At 39.1% G+C, this 17,270-nt stretch overlaps 2 protein-coding genes across 5 annotated transcripts in view; one reads left to right on the forward strand and one right to left on the reverse strand.

Annotated features, from left to right (window-relative positions):
• The window catches only part of LOC138981577 (vacuolar protein sorting-associated protein 51 homolog), a 28,947-nt gene extending 12,203 nt beyond the window's left edge, over nucleotides 1–16,744 (reverse strand). The window contains exons 1-19 of the mRNA XM_070354540.1: nucleotides 16,714–16,744; nucleotides 16,262–16,434; nucleotides 15,887–16,021; nucleotides 15,289–15,444; nucleotides 14,969–15,042; nucleotides 14,479–14,611; nucleotides 13,109–13,197; nucleotides 11,816–11,936; nucleotides 11,199–11,302; nucleotides 10,521–10,620; nucleotides 10,037–10,137; nucleotides 9,820–9,899; nucleotides 9,191–9,333; nucleotides 8,671–8,793; nucleotides 8,052–8,156; nucleotides 7,178–7,318; nucleotides 5,170–5,280; nucleotides 934–1,052; nucleotides 330–450 (exon numbers count right to left, since the gene is read on the reverse strand). Of these exons, the coding sequence (XP_070210641.1) occupies nucleotides 330–450; nucleotides 934–1,052; nucleotides 5,170–5,280; nucleotides 7,178–7,318; nucleotides 8,052–8,156; nucleotides 8,671–8,793; nucleotides 9,191–9,333; nucleotides 9,820–9,899; nucleotides 10,037–10,137; nucleotides 10,521–10,620; nucleotides 11,199–11,302; nucleotides 11,816–11,936; nucleotides 13,109–13,197; nucleotides 14,479–14,611; nucleotides 14,969–15,042; nucleotides 15,289–15,444; nucleotides 15,887–16,021; nucleotides 16,262–16,434; nucleotides 16,714–16,732 (2,148 nt within the window). The 5' untranslated portion in view covers nucleotides 16,733–16,744. The remainder of the gene's footprint in view (nucleotides 1–329; nucleotides 451–933; nucleotides 1,053–5,169; nucleotides 5,281–7,177; nucleotides 7,319–8,051; nucleotides 8,157–8,670; nucleotides 8,794–9,190; nucleotides 9,334–9,819; nucleotides 9,900–10,036; nucleotides 10,138–10,520; nucleotides 10,621–11,198; nucleotides 11,303–11,815; nucleotides 11,937–13,108; nucleotides 13,198–14,478; nucleotides 14,612–14,968; nucleotides 15,043–15,288; nucleotides 15,445–15,886; nucleotides 16,022–16,261; nucleotides 16,435–16,713) is intronic.
• A 197-nt stretch (nucleotides 16,745–16,941) lies between these two features.
• The window catches only part of LOC138981580 (dynactin subunit 1-like), a 54,544-nt gene continuing 54,215 nt past the window's right edge, over nucleotides 16,942–17,270 (forward strand). For all 4 annotated transcript variants that reach the window (XM_070354544.1, XM_070354545.1, XM_070354546.1 and 1 more), the window contains exon 1: nucleotides 16,942–17,016. The gene's annotated coding sequence lies outside the window, so the exon portion shown is untranslated. The remainder of the gene's footprint in view (nucleotides 17,017–17,270) is intronic.

Below are 17,270 nucleotides of genomic sequence, written 5' to 3' on the forward strand. Positions count from 1 at the left end.
ACAATATTTCTTCGAAAGTGGGTTCAAGTCTGGATCTCTGGCACCATTTCGTGCTTTGTGTTATTTTTGTGTGCAAATTCATGTCGGATTACACAGAATGTGCAGCAAGGAGATATTTGTTCTGGGATTATGTAAAATCATTTGCGGTTGCCGTTTCTTTCAATTACTAAACGCTGCGGGCAGAACAGTGAAAGCATATTAAGAACCAAACACTGCACGCATTGCATTGCAGCAGCAACACAGCTGTGCTGCGGCTTACTGAGTATATGAAGAACTGCCTAAACATGACACCATCAGACACTAAATATACCTGCAATACCAATCCTTACCTTCAAGCTGATTTTGATGATTCCAGTGAGAACAGAAACCTTGGAGAACTCAACAGCGCTGAAGACTTCTATTTTCTCTGAGAACAGCTTCTGGATGTTGCTCATCAGGCTGTTGTCCACACTGTCAGACAGAACACAGTGAATGCAACATTCAAATAGTATCTTCAGTTGATATCAGAAATTAATTGAAAAAAGATCTTGTGGCAAGCACAGTGAATATAACTGTTTCTAGACAGAGGAAGAAATGTGTAAGCTGATTCGATTTTATTTTGAAGACACAGTGCCCCCCCCCCCCCCCCCCCCCTTAAAAAGGGAGGGAGTCTTTTATCGGGGGGGGGGGGGGGGGGGGTCTGAAAATGGGGGGTGACACTCTACCAGCATCAATAGCGTGTATGAACACTCACATTCACCTACACATGATGTCACTCCACCTATGACGGTCCAAAGCTCGAATGTAAACGGAGGAGGGTTGGGCATTGGGTTAGCTCCCCCACCACGTTAAAACCTCTCTAACTACAGCAACAGGAAGAGTGTACTTATAATGAACATGTACACACACACACACACACACACACACACTGATAATACACATGTCCCCAGTCACCTTGGAGAGTAGCTCCACTGCAGACGCTTGTTTTGCTGAGACATGCTGTGAGGGTGAGTGCGGCGACTGGAGTCACTGCTGCGTTCTCTCCTCACACCTTCCTCATACAGCTGGCCAACCTGCGGAAACACACATGTAAGAAGAATAGTAAAACTCATAAAAAAACAGAGTATGGCTGCCTAAATGATTTGGGGGGTGGGGGGGGGGGGGGGACGGTCATACACGTTACAATCCGCTTGTGTAAGAACAAAAGTGTACCTGGGAGTTGCAGCCCATGAACGCAGAAGAAGAAGAAGAAGAAGAAGAAGAAGAAGAAGAAGAAGAAGAAAGAAAAAAAAGTACAGTAAAACATACTTTAGCCACAAGTGCTTACAAGATCTAGGCTACAAACTCATTTGAAATAACTGGCAATGGTACATCAAAAGTGTTGTAGCAACTTGCCAGAACACAGAGCCGTCATCACCTGCAACGCTGATCCGTATATTTCCACAATGAGTTACATGTTTGAAAATGTACATTGTCTATATCAACACAGTCAACACCTTAACACCACAGACACATTATAAGAAAGGGGTCAAATACAATCAAAATAAGAAAAGATGTAAAGGAAGGAAAAAGGCGAGAAAGAAAAGACAGAACACTAGATCCGAATAGAAAACAAAGAAGAAGACCAAAAAAAGACAGAGAAGCCAGACAAAAAAAGACAGAGAAGCCAGACAAAAAAAAGACAGAGAAGCCAGACAAAAAAAGACAGAGAAGCCAGACAAAAAAAGACAGAGAAGCCAGACAAAAAAAAGACAGAGAAGCCAGACAAAAAAAAGACAGAGAAGCCAGACAAAAAAAAGACAGAGAAGCCAGACAAAAAAAAGACAGAGAAGCCAGACAAAAAAAAGACAGAGAAGCCAGACAAAAAAAAGACAGAGAAGCCAGACAAAAAAAAGACAGAGAAGCCAGACAAAAAAAGACAGAGAAGCCAGACAAAAAAACAACAGAGAAGCCAGACACACAAAAGACAGAGAAGCCAGACAAAAAAAAGACAGAGAAGCCAGACAAAAAAAAGACAGAGAAGCCAGACAAAAAAAAGACAGAGAAGCCAGACAAAAAAAAGACAGAGAAGCCAGACAAAAAAAAGACAGAGAAGCCAGACAAAAAAAAAGACAGAGAAGCCAGACAAAAAAAAGACAGAGAAGCCAGACAAAAAAAAGACAGAGAAGCCAGACAAAAAAAAGACAGAGAAGCCAGACACACAAAAGACAGAGAAGCCAGACAAAAAAAAGACAGAGAAGCCAGACAAAAAAAAGACAGAGAAGCCAGACAAAAAAACAACAGAGAAGCCAGACACACAAAAGACAGAGAAGCCAGACAAAAAAAGACAGAGAAGCCAGACAAAAAAAAGACAGAGAAGCCAGACAAAAAAAAGACAGAGAAGCCAGACAAAAAAAAGACAGAGAAGCCAGACACAAAAAAAGACAGAGAAGCCAGACAAAAAAAAGACAGAGAAGCCAGACACACAAAAGACAGAGAAGCCAGACAAAAAAAAGACAGAGAAGCCAGACAAAAAAAAGACAGAGAAGCCAGACACACAAAAGACAGAGAAGCCAGACAAAAAAAAGACAGAGAAGCCAGACAAAAAAAAGACAGAGAAGCCAGACAAAAAAAAGACAGAGAAGCCAGACACACAAAAGACAGAGAAGCCAGACAAAAAAAAGACAGAGAAGCCAGACAAAAAAAAGACAGAGAAGCCAGACACACAAAAGACAGAGAAGCCAGACAAAAAAAAAGACAGAGAAGCCAGACCAAAAAAAGACAGAGAAGCCAGACCAAAAAAAGACAGAGAAGCCAGACAAAAAAAGACAGAGAAGCCAGACAAAAAAAAGACAGAGAAGCCAGACAAAAAAAAGACAGAGAAGCCAGACAAAAAAAAAGACAGAGAAGCCAGACAAAAAAAAAGACAGAGAAGCCAGACAAAAAAGACAGAGAAGCCAGACAAAAAAAAGACAGAGAAGCCAGACAAAAAAAGACAGAGAAGCCAGACAAAAAAAGACAGAGAAGCCAGACAAAAAAAAGACAGAGAAGCCAGACAAAAAAAAGACAGAGAAGCCAGACAAAAAAAAGACAGAGAAGCCAGACAAAAAAAAGACAGAGAAGCCAGACAAAAAAAAGACAGAGAAGCCAGACAAAAAAAGACAGAGAAGCCAGACAAAAAAAGACAGAGAAGCCAGACAAAAAAAGACAGAGAAGCCAGACAAAAAAAGACAGAGAAGCCAGACACACAAAAGACAGAGAAGCCAGACAAAAAAAAAGACAGAGAAGCCAGACAAAAAAAGACAGAGAAGCCAGACAAAAAAAAGACAGAGAAGCCAGACAAAAAAAAGACAGAGAAGCCAGACAAAAAAAAGACAGAGAAGCCAGACAAAAAAAAAGACAGAGAAGCCAGACAAAAAAAAGACAGAGAAGCCAGACACACAAAAGACAGAGAAGCCAGACAAAAAAAAAGACAGAGAAGCCAGACAAAAAAAGACAGAGAAGCCAGACAAAAAAAAGACAGAGAAGCCAGACAAAAAAAAGACAGAGAAGCCAGACAAAAAAAGACAGAGAAGCCAGACACACAAAAGACAGAGAAGCCAGACAAAAAAAAGACAGAGAAGCCAGACAAAAAAAAGACAGAGAAGCCAGACAAAAAAAAGACAGAGAAGCCAGACAGAGAAGCCAGACAAAAAAAAGACAGAGAAGCCAGACAAAAAAAAGACAGAGAAGCCAGACAAAAATAAACAAGTCGCGTAAGGCGAAAATACAATATTTAGTCAAGTAGCTGTCGAACTCACAGAATGAAACTGAACGCAATGCCATTTTTCAGCAAGACCGTATACTCGTAGCATCGTCAGTCCACCGCTCATGGCAAAGGCAGTGAAATTGACAAGAAGAGCGGGGTAGTAGTTGCGCCAAGAAGGATAGCACGCTTTTCTGTACCTCTCTTCGTTTTAACTTTCTGAGCGTGTTTTTAATCCAAACATATCATATCTATATGTTTTTGGAATCAGGAACCGACAAGGAATAAGATGAAAGTGTTTTTAAATTGATTTCGACAATTTAATTTTGATAATAATTTTTATATATTTAATTTTCAGAGCTTGTTTTTAATCCGAATATAACATATTTATATGTTTTTGGAATCAGCAAATGATGGAGAATAAGATAAACGTAAATTTGGATCGTTTTATAAAAGAAATATTTTTTTTACAATTTTCAGATTTTTAATGACCAAAGTCATTAATTAATTTTTAAGCCACCAAGCTGAAATGCAATACCGAAGTCCGGGCTTCGTCGAAGATTACTTGACCAAAATTTCAACCAATTTGGTTGAAAAATGAGGGCGTGACAGTGCCGCCTCAACTTTCACGAAAAGCCGGATATGACGTCATCAAAGACATTTATCAAAAAAATGAAAAAAACGTATGGGGATATCATACCCAGGAACTCTCATGTCAAATTTAATAAAGATCGGTCCAGTAGTTTGGTCTGAATCGCTCTACACGCACGCACGCACACACACACACACACACACATACACACACACATACACACACACATACACCACGACCCTCGTTTCGATTCCCCCTCGATGTTAAAATATTTAGTCAAAACTTGACTAAATATAAAAATGTACATCTCTTTGCTTCTGTTTGACCTAACTTGTGAATCTTATTCAGACAAATGCTTTGACCACATGCTGCTGTGTACACCCTGGGCTCTAAAGAAGACAAGTTTAACATATTATCTGCATTTAACCTTCACCGGATCACGCGTTGGACTACACAGTCCGGATGATGTGGGTCGCGTACGACCCATATTTTTCAAAGAAGGATTCAACGTAAAAAGTATGGGTCGTACACGACCCACGTAATCCGAATAAGGATACAAGTTTTGCCGCCTCTTTGCAGAGTATGGACACGACCCATGCCATTCGAATAATGATAAACAACCTAACATTCCTTACGTAATTCCATATAGGTCTTCCACGACCCACATCATCCGGTTTGTGTAGTTCAAATTACGTCATCGTTTATGTCTTCGTTTTCCAAAGGTAATCTTTCAAAAGTTGGGCAATGGGAAGGTCATATGGTGATTAGAGACTACATGAAGTCTCAATTAAAAACTCCAAATAGTTTCAGAGATAAAGATGATTTTGTGTGGCTCTGGGTCGTCCACGACCCACGAAGCACGGTGAAGTATTACCTGTAAATCAATGGCAGTCATGTCCTCAACCACACGCTTCATCACAGCGCGCACGTTGCGTGGCTCTATGGTGTTCAGCCAGTCACGTGTCTCAACACTCTTCCTCAGCATCTGTCAAAACAGTTGGCACAGTAACAATTTAGACCGTATAATTTGTGTCCATTTCTGCGACTTTGGACACTGTTGACAGAAGCCTCTGATTGGAGAAACACAGGGTCAAAGTTTGAGCAAAATGCAAACAAATTTTACAGAGCTCACTGACTCTGACTTCAAGCTGAATTTCTAAACTTCAAGGAAGTATCAGTGATAGCACATTATAAAATAGATGTAAATAATGGAAAACAGTCTTGGGATGCATATAACAATAAATTTGACCACATTGACTGTTTTCGCAGAAATGGACACAATTTTCTACACTGATAAATAAAATATCAAAATACATGATTTAAAAGGAGAAGGAAAATCAGCTTTAAAAACAGCACACAAATATTGAGACAGATTTAATTCCTGTTGATAGCACATCTGATGAGCAGAGTACCGATGAAGTAGACATGCAATGTAGCTGCAGCTATAGCTACTCTTCACCGATGAGAAGATCTACAGTTGCAGGTTAAAAAACTAACTAATAAAACACGAGGGTGGAAGCTCACATTTGCTCAAATATCAAACTAGGAATTCGCGTCGATGTCTGAATTGCATATAACAAACAAACAAAAAAGCAACAGCAATATAAAACAACTGAATGCACTGCATTTTTTCACAATGACCGTAGTCCGCCGCTCGTGCAAAAGGCAGTGAAATTAACGATCCAGAAAAGCGCGGTAGTGGTTGCGCTGTGCTGCATAGCACGCTTTTCTGTACCTCTCTTTGTTTTAACTTTCTGAGCGTGTTTTTAATCCAAACATATCATATCTATATGTTTTTGGAATCAGGAACCGACAAGAAATAAGATAAAATTGTTTTTAAATCGATTTCGGACATTTTATTTTAATCATAATTTTTATATTTTTAATTTTCAGAGCTTGTTTTTAATCCGAATATAACATATTTATATGTTTTTGGAATCAGAAAATAATGAAGAATAAGATGAACGTAATTTTGGATCATTTTATAAAAAAATAATTTTAATTACAATTTTCAGATTTTTAATGACCAAAGTCATTAATTAATTTTTAAGCCTCCAAGCTGAAATGCAATACCAAAGTCCGGCCTTCGTCGAAGATTGCTTGGCCAAAATTTCAATCAATTTTATTGAAAAATGAGGGTGTGACAGTGCCGCCTCAACTTTTACAAAATGCCGGATATGACGTCATCAAAGACATTTATCCAAACAATGAAGAAAAAAACGTCTGAGGATATCATATCCAGGAACACTCATGTAAAATTTCATACAGATCGGTCCAGTAGTTTACTCTGAATCGCTCTACACACACACACGCACAGACACACACACACACACACCACGACCCTCGTCTCGATTCCCCCTCTATGTTAAAAAATGTAGTCAAAACTTGACTAAATGTAAAAAAAGTACAAAAGGAAGATTTTTTTCTGATATTTGGAATGCATGAACATACACTGTCTAATTAAAAACAAGCCTGACTTCTACATGTAAATGCAGTATAACACACAGCCTGTGTGTACGTGCGTCTGTGTGCGTGTGTTTATGCCTGTGAGCAAATAGGTGAACACATTGTAGTTTGTTGTGTTTAAATGTAATGATCGTATCTCAATCAAGGAAGTATTCTTAGTGTATTGTACATGGTTGAAATAAAGTCTTTGTCATTTTAGTTTGTTTCTGCGCTGTTGTTGTTGTAGTTTTCGTTGTCATTCTTGTTGTTTTGGTTTGAATATTATGAATTTACAATATTGTCTGCCACTTTATTCTTTTGTCTCTAAGAGCACATTGTTAATTTTATCTTGTGCTCCTTTGTTATATCATACACTCCATGGCTTTGTGTATCTGAATAAATACTGTTTAAACCAAAGTCTTTGTCTTGATGTGTACCTGTGAGATAGTGAGGCCCTGCACCCTGACGAAGTGGTTAAGCAACCTCTGGGCGGCGGACTTGGCCTCGTTGCACAGATCTGCCACAGGGGAACCTGCCGCGCGTTCCTCCACAAGAAACTGCTCTTCTGTCAGAGTCAGCTGAAATGTAAGAGAGAAATACATCAGTAGAAAAGTAGACACGTTGACTCAGACAGAAAACATTGTTTTAAGGTGGTACCGATGAAACTGACCAAAACAAAAAGTAAGGAATAAAATAAGATTGTGGAAAAGTGTTTGTAACACACACACATTTTTTGTGGTTTTTTTGTTAAAAGGCCTCCAACTCTAACCCCACTCACTCTCTTACAAAAAAAATTCATCTCAGGTATCAATCTTCATCATCAAAAGAACATAAAAAAATCTAATGATTCGGTTAAGAAGATAAAGTCAATTCAGCCACAGTCTGACTGAGAAGATGCATAGTTCACTGTGTTTTAAATAGATAAGAAATCCATCAACATACATTCCAAACTAAGGTGACACTTTGCAGGGAACTTCAAGCGAGCTTTTCTGGTATAGTCCAGAATCGAAAATTGTAATAATAAATTTTCATTTGATTAATATACTTACCCCACATAGTTAATTCCCTCCCACCTACCCCGCTATAATTTCCCTAAAACCGATATTTATCAGTGGCAATGACAAGCCGGTGTGGCTACTGCGCATTGACGCTTTTCTTTCTTGTTTTGTATGCATGTGTGTGTGTCTATGTATTAGGGGAGTGAGGGGGAGAGGGGGGGGGGAGGGGGGAAAAGAGGCACTGGCAGGGTGTGTGGACAAACTCTCAATGTTCTTCTTCCAAAAAGTGACAAGATTCAAGCAACCAACTGACCAGATAAGAGATGGTGGCATTCTCCAGGTCAATACAGTAGCGTGACAAGATCAAGAGCAGAGCAGGAGGCACAGACCCACGATCACTGCTGGACTCACAGAACTCCTGCAAGCAAAACAAGTATGATATGAGAACACAGTCAGCAAACTATGAGAACTAACATCATTCATCAATGTAGATCTATTTAACTATCTAAAATGATTAAGAAAACAAATTCTATCATAGAAAATATTTCTGTGCATTTCTTCAACATTTTTGTGTGAAACATGCCTCTGCATATTTCTTAACTACACTTAAATCATCAAGCAAACACACACACAGACACACACACACATAAACCCTCCCAACACACACAGGCACCTAGGCAGACACACACACACGCATGCGCACACACACACACACACACACACGCGCGAATGCACACACACACACACACACACACACACACACACACACACACACACACACACACACACACACACACTCTCTACCCGCCAACACACACACACACAAAACACACACTGTCACTGAGCTCATAGCACATAGTCACACATGAGCAAAACTAAATAAACAGACAGCCACACGTCCTGACGTCTCTAAATGTCTAACAATGTCTCACATTGCAAACAGCACAGATGTGTTTGACAAAGCCCACAACTAGTCCCTCTCTCACGTCCTGGTTGCAGAAGGGTCCTCGGAAATATGGCTTCATCGCAAATGTGATGTCTGCAGCGATAAATGCCTGAAACATCAAAAGATATGAGATTAAAGCTTCTCTTTACCTGTCCTTTTGTGTAAACATCTCTGCCAATTTGTCTGTCTGTCTGTCTATCCATCTTTTCTCTATCTGTGCCTGCATCGGTTTATTTATGTCTGCATGTGTGGGTGATCAAGAGAGAGTGCCTTGGTAAAACACTAATGCTTAATTACTGTACTACTGTATATCTCACATTTTTGCAGCATCATAATTCATAGTTGCATTTACGTATTTTTACAGCATCATAGTTGCATGTACGTATTAATGCTCTCCCTCCCTCCCTCCCTTACACACACACACACACACACACCCACACACACACACACACACACACACACACACACACACTCACTCACACACACTACATATTACTACCCAGTACCTGCAAGTTGTTAAGAACAGACTTGATCTGCTCCACCACAGAGCCTTGCATGTTGGACAGAAGCTCAGCAAGCTTGGCAACACCGTCATGCTTTCCCACCAAACGAGGCGCCGCCAAGTTCTGCCGGATGTCAGTCAGTGCATCTGACACACAGAAAAGATGACGCTTTATGTAAGAGTTGTGATAAACTTACCGGTTTCCGTTGTATTTTAGTGATCAACATATAGGGTTCTGTTGGAAATTAGTGATGAACTTATGGGGTTTTATTGCACTTTACTTATAAAATTATGGGGTTGTTTTAGACTTTAGTGAAAAACGTATGGGGTTCTATTACATGTTTGATAAACTCATGGGATTCTATTGCAAATTAGTTATAAAATAATAGAGTTCTTTTTTTAATAGTAATATTATAAGGAGTTCTATTGGAGATTAGTGATAAACTTATAGTGTTCTACTGGACTGACAGCTTACAAGTTTCATCCAAAAATAATCCAATCAATACAAAAGGCAATAATGCTTGAAATTTTACACTGCATTGATAAATAAATCCGTGATCAAGCATACACAACAACACTGACAACAGATAACAATGAAACACAATAAAGTTGTGAATTATGCAAAAGATTTACCGGCAAAATGTTGCTTTAGGGTCTGCAAGTAATGTCCAACCCGATCCTTGGCAGCCTTGGATACAATCTCAGTGCCAGCTCTGAAAAGAGGTCGCAAAGCATTTCTTTATTGAAGGATTTAAAAGGTTTCAGCCCATAATTCCCAAATGACTTCGACTGAGGATAACATTCTAGCTGGAAACTCAGAGAATAACATGCTTGTGGTAAGTAAACTTACCTTGAGAAATCTGTGTCAGGTAACAGTTTGTTCATAGCCTGAAGACGTCTGTGGAACCTATCCAGCGCTCTGACCAAGATTGTGTTGTCTCCTGTTTCTCTCTGAAAACAAAACCACAAATCATATAGACCATTACTTAACTTAAGTGGTGTAAAAGTATTCTCTGAATTTCAATTTGTCTCACAAGAGTGATAGCCTGATGAAAAAAAAAACCCACATGAATACTGTTCTGCTCTCTGAAGCTAATAATATACTGAAAAAATGTTCTCTACTGAATATGACCATCAAACTGTTTTTCCACCTCTTTCATTATCACACAGAAACAAAAACAAATAAAATGCTTCTGTAGCACTTCAAAACACGGATGAAACACACAGACACACGCACAGGCATACACGTCACGCACACCCACGCACGCAACCACACACCCATACACAAACGATGACAAAGATAAAGAAGAAACAAAGAAGACTGCAAGTCTGACCTCCAGCTGCACCCGTTGTCGCACAAAGTCAAAGTACTGCTCCATGAGGTCATTCACAAACAAGACCAGTTTCCTCAAGGCTATGTTGTCCAGACGCTCGCTGCAAACATCACACATTGCAATCACACAACGACATAGTAATATTGTTAAGCACTGCTCTGCAAAAAACTCAAAATGTGCATCACATGGCTTATTAACAGCTCATACTCCGAAAGGGCTGAACATCAAGGCACATGATTATCAAATTTGAACCAGAATGCAATACCCATTTCCTAGGCATTATGCTGTGTATGATGCCAGTCGATCCACAGCTTTTTTTGCACTCAATCGTTTCTCCACATGTGCTCTGCTCACAAGGAGGAGCTACCATGCAACAACTTGAACAAGTCACTTTGACAACCTTGGAAATTACATTGTACGGTTGAACCTGCCTTGGCAACCACCTCTTGATAATGATCACCTGCCCACACAGACCACCCCAAAAGATCCCTTTTGTAATGTACCTTTCCATAGCGACAACCTATTACCTTTCCATAGCGACAACCTTCCTTTAACGACCACTTCAGGTCGATCCCTTAGGTGGTCGTTATAGACAGGTTTGACTGTGCTTTGGTGAAGAAGGCTTTCATGTCTGGTTCTTTCTTTGAAAGGTAGCAAGAAAAAGAAACAAGCACTCACTCTGTCTGGGTGCGTGACAGGAACATGTCATTGTAGGAAGCAATAACAAGGCACATGTTGCTCAGGAAGCCATTGCAACCTGCATCCACAAACTCCAGCACATCCTGCAAACAAGCAATGGAAAACAATCTTACAAAAGCTCTGCCCCTTATTCAAGGCACATGTTGCTCAGGAAGCCATTGCAACCTGCATCCACAAACTCCAGCACATCCTGCAAACAAGCAATGAAAAATTCTTTAAAAATGCCTATCAATATGCTGCTTATTTGCATATCGCAACTCTATACTCTTGATATACTTAACAACTTTGTCGGATTTCTGTGATGTCAAAAGTGTCTATTGTTATGGAATCATTTAACAACTAAAGATCCTTTATCATCAGATATAAAATCATGAACTTGCAAATACATTTTAAAAAATGCCCCTCAAACATTTTTTGAAAAATCGTGCAGTCGGGGGATCTAAAAAAAAATTCTGGAAATCAGCCAATTGGAGGGGAAAATCTCATGCCTGATTATGGCAACTACAATGCCATTTGTGGAAAACATGTACGAAAAAGACACAATTGCACACTCGTACAAAAGAATTGTCTCACAATACAAAATAAATGAGACATACCATGGGGGTGTTCATGAAGGCTTTAGCAGGTCTGTCCTCCTGGACAGGCACAGCTTCCCCGGACTGAAGTTTGATCTGACGATCCAGGTCCTGCAGGTCTTCGTCAATTTTCTGGCGAGCACTGCACAACAACACAATAATATTTGTGTATATTATACAAGGTCAAGTCCAAACTGTTTCATACCTTTAATTTAATACAGATATGTTTTAAACAAAATTGGTGATGCAGTGTAACGTGGGTTGCATATTATATTGACCTACAGTTATTTCCTCAATGCAGTCATTTCAAAACCACAGGGTTTTTGTTTGACTCTTAATCCCACTGTTAACATATAATTTAGACAGAATATCTCCAAAGCCCAGATTAAGTCTTGTTAATAGATATCATGCATATATTTTTTTTTAAGTTAAGGATCTATTTCTCTGAAAATATCAAATACAGTGGAACTCCCCTTTTAAGACCCCCCAAATGTAACACTCCCTCACTTTTAAGACCCCCCAAATGTAACACTCCCTCACTTTTAAGACCCCCAATGTAACACTCCCTCACTTTTAAGACCCCCCCAAATGTAACACTCCCTCACTTTAAAGACCCCCAATGTAACACTCCCTCACTTTTAAGACCCCCCAATGTAACACTCCCTCACTTTTAAGACCCCCCAATGTAACACTCCCTCACTTTTAAGACCCCCAATGTAACACTCCCTCACTTTTAAGACCCCCAATGTAACACTCCCTCACTTTTAAGACCCCAATGTAACACTCCCTCACTTTTAAGACCCCCCAAATGTAACACTCCCTCACTTTAAAGACCCCCAATGTAACACTCCCTCACTTTTAAGACCCCCCAATGTAACACTCCCTCACTTTTAAGACCCCCCAATGTAACACTCCCTCACTTTTAAGACCCCCAATGTAACACTCCCTCACTTTTAAGACCCCCAAACGTAACACCCCCTCACTTTTAAGACCCCCAATGTAACACTCCCTCACTTTTAAGACCCCAAATGTAACACCCCCTCACTTTTAAGACCCCCCAAATGTAACACTCCCTCACTTTTAAGACCCCCAAATGTAACACTCCCTCACTTTAAGAGCCGGTTTTCTTTGACTTTCTCTTCATGACCTCTATAAATGTACCCCCTTTTTTTTTTTTAGAAAGATAACCTTTTTTAGACCCGATTTTCTCAAATATTTGGAGTTCTTAAAAGGGGGTTCCCCTGAATCAGAAGGGTCAAAACAATGCAAGGAGGATACCAGAGACACTAAGAATTGTGCAGAAATGAAACTTACTGTGAAAGAAACTCATCACAAAGCTCTTCAGGCGGCTCATCCAGTTGAAGTAATAGGTCCACACACTCTGCTAGCTGCTTTGGGGTGGACTGGAACAATAGATGTAAACATACTCAGGTAATATCATCCAAACTGAGTATCAGCCGTGTTCATTTCAAATAGAACAAGTCGCGTAAGGCGAAATTACAACATTTAGTCAAACTGTCGAACTAACAGAATGAAACTGAACTCACTGCATTTTTACAGCAAGAGCGTATACTCGTAGCATCGTCAGTCCACCGCTCGATGCACAGGCAGTGAAATTGACAAGAAGAGCGGGGTAGTAGTTGCGCTGAGAAGGATAGCACGCTTTTCTTTATCTCTATTCTTTTTAACTTTCTGAGCGTGTTTTTAATCCAAACATATCACATCTATATGTTTTTGGAATCAGGAACCCACAAGGAATAAGATGAAATTGTTTTTAAATCGATTTCGGAAATTTTATTTTAATAATAATTTTTATATTTTTTAATTTTCAGAGCTTGTTTTTAATCCGAATATAACATATTTATATGTTTTTGGAATCAGAAAAGGATGAAGAATAAGATAAACGTAAATTTGGATCGTTTTAAAAACATTTTGTTTTTTACAATTTTCAGATTTTTAATGACCAAAGTCATTACTGAAATTAATTTTTAAGCCACCAAGCTGAAATGCAATACCGAAGTCCGGCCTTCGTCGAAGATTGCTTGGCCAAAATTTCAATCAATTTGATTGAAAAATGAGGGTGTGACAGTGCCGCCTAAACTTTTACAAAAAGCCGGATATGACGTCATCAAAGGTATTTATCAAAAAAAAGAAAAAAAACGTCCGGGGATATCATTCCCAGGAACTCTCATGTCAAATTTCATAAAGATCGGTCCAGTAGTTTGGTCTGAATCGCTCTACACACACACACACACACAGACAGACAGACAGACAGACACACACACACACACACACACACCACGACCCTCGTCTCGATTCCCCCCTCTACGTGAAAACATTTAGTCAAAACTTGACTAAATGTAAAAACAAGAGAAACATATATTTGGTAATTCTTCCATCTAGATCCATGGCACATCAACATGAAATAAACCATCAGAATGTCCATTAGCAGTAAAAACAAATCCTATTAAAAACAACCATCAACAACAACGCTATATATTTCTTCACATTTTCATTCTCCGCAATTTCTGCATCAGAAAATCATACGTCACTGTATATTCTCATTTTAAGGGGAGACAATAGACTCAAAATTATTTTTGTTAGTTTGCTTCATAACTCACGACAAAAACTGTTTTAAAATTAAAACATTCAATAGTATCTAAAAAATGTGTTCTTTTCCAAACCTCTTTTTCCTTGAACTGCTGTCTGAGTGTTGTGCAGAGCTGCTGGATGATAGCGTCACAGTCACGGTTGATACCCTGAAAACTGGGCATGTGGCTGTACTGATGCAGAACACGCTGAGCCTTTGTATAATATCTGAAAATGAAGAATAAAATATAAAAATTAAACAATTACAAGTAGGTCGACCTAGCAGTCTTTGAAGCAGACAGAAAAACAAATAAAAATGAGATGATGACCTGAAAACAGACTTAGCTAAGTGAGGTGTAGTTTTCTTGATCTCCACATGGCGAGAGTCAAACACAAATGGAATGAAAATAAAGAAAGCCTTTGTGGAGCAAAGAAAGACATTTGGGGTTTTCATGCGTGAAATAACCAGTGTTGATCTAAGTGTAAATATTGCTTTCTACTTGTAATCAACACCTTGTGTTATTGGTCCATTAAATTCACGACGGATCATTCATGTAAAAAGAACAGAAATAGAAAAAGACATACCTGACTGCCTGACTGTATGCTTCCATCTCAATGCATTTCTTGAGGCGTGCAGGAAGCTCAAACAAAAACTGGAGCTGTAAGGATGAAAAAATAAAACAATTAGACACAAACATATCATATACCTCTTACTGTTTGGTTCTCTAAGCTAATACAAATATCAGCAACAGAGGAAATAAAATTTAAAAATTTTAAAAATGACTATCATAGAAATACAGTATTCCACTAGCAATCTTTATCAAACTTGTTTCGGAACACCCAAAGATGCAGGAACACAGAAAGAAAAAAAACTATCACTTGAATCTGACATAAATAACGCTTACCTTCTTGAGCAGAGAATGCACACCAGCAAGCTTTGTGATCTGGTGACGTCGGTCCTGCAGGGTGTCACTGATGCTAGCAGAGAATGTGGTGATCTTGGACATGTTTGTTGCTAGGTGATCCATCTCATCCTCCATCTTCTTGAAGTCATTCTTCATCTGGAGTTATATTTCAGAAAATGTAATCAGCAATACTAAAAATCAAATCAAACACTGTTTCTGACTGATTATCACAATGTATTACTGTGTGATATCACTAGAGTGGTCACATGCTTCCATGATCAAATACATTACAGTACAACAGAGACCTATAGATCTGTAGAATATCATCATATACACATGTTAAATTTACAAAAGTCTCTTTCCATTTGTATACATGTCCATATCATGCAGGAGAATTCAGAAGAAAGAAGAGTATCCAAGTGATTCACTAAAGCCCTCTGCTTTCTTAACCGAATAAAATACTTTGGAATCACCAAATGTAACAACATGTAATTGTAAATCATATTCTCACAGCACCTGGCAACTACACTAGTTACTTGGCGGTGACAATATAATAAATAAATGATTACAGCAGCAAAGTGCTATGTAATTAACATACCTTTCTGATGGTATCAGTAGCACTGATGAATTTGTTGTAATTTTCGTACACCAGTGTCTGCATGTCACTGTCCAGACTGCGGATATCTTTCGTCATCGTCTGCTCTTGCTCCATAAGCTCCACCAAGGATCGTTCCTATAAGACATGCAGACACATGGACAATTCTTACATCATTTTAGAAAGCAGTGCATGATCACGTACACTAAAAGCTTAACGATTTTTAACTGCAGTAGGTGACACAGCACCCCACTGAATAAATCTCAAAATGTTCAGTCTTCCAGCTTTCACTGTGTGACATCGCTTCCACAGGGCTATAATTTTGGAGAACAGAATGTCTAGAGTAGTGTGGATTCTTCTCAAGTTGGTAATGCTTGCCTGAATCAGTTTGTTGAGGTAGACATCAGGCTGGAAGTGCGGCGAGTTAATATCGCAGGGATCCGTGCTTGCAGCTGGCTTGGTGCTCTCACCACCAGCAGGCACTTCTCCGTTAGCTTCACCTTCCAGTCCATAGAAGGATTTCAGGTCCCTCCGTTTTCTACGGTCTGCATCTGAAACAACCACCACAAAAGGCATAAAAATGCAGCGTAAACTTCAAGATGTCACAGGTAGCTGCCAAAGAAGTACAGGACTGAATCTGTCGTCTGCTGCATAATGCCTAACGTATAGTTACCCAACTTCACATTCTCCTTAAAAACTTCCACTTCATTCCTCCCTGTTAGTAGTCTGAGTTGGCAAAAAGGGTCAGCACTTCTGCTGACCGCTTGTACGTTACAATAAAAGCACACAAAACAAGCAACATTAATGTAAGACCAGCACTGTCTACCTACCTGCCAGCTTGTCTGCCATTTTTATCCAAAAGCGGAAGTTGTCATCTCTGATTGCAAAATAAATGCAATCTATATTTTTCATTGCAACGAAGATACATTGCATAAAAACTAGTGCTCATGAAAGGAAAATATTATTTAAAGCAGGCCTACATTATTTTGATACTTTGATTACATCAATAATCACACACAGTTGTTTTTGTGTATGTTATAGAGAGTAATTTAGTATTTCCGGTAAGAAATCTTATGCAGACGTCTGTTTCTGATCGGCATCCTGCAGAGATTTGTATCTGTAGCTAACTTGCAGTAAGTACAGTTTCTTTTCTTTTTGGTACATATAGAAAGCATGCTATATTTAGTGTTTGACTGCTTATTGTTTTAAAGAAGAGGAAGATACCTGTTGAAATCAGTATACAGTCTCACCTGAAGTGTCAACAGTTGGACAGCTCGCATCCATTAGTCATAGTCATACTCCCTCAAAGTATTAAACACAGACGACAGATCTGAATATTATCCCATTTTTTTGCAGAACTATGCGTTTTTAAAAAGATATGTCATCA

Source organism: Littorina saxatilis, linkage group LG12 (assembly GCF_037325665.1).
Source record: "Littorina saxatilis isolate snail1 linkage group LG12, US_GU_Lsax_2.0, whole genome shotgun sequence".
NCBI classification, from domain to species: Eukaryota; Metazoa; Mollusca; class Gastropoda; order Littorinimorpha; family Littorinidae; genus Littorina; species Littorina saxatilis.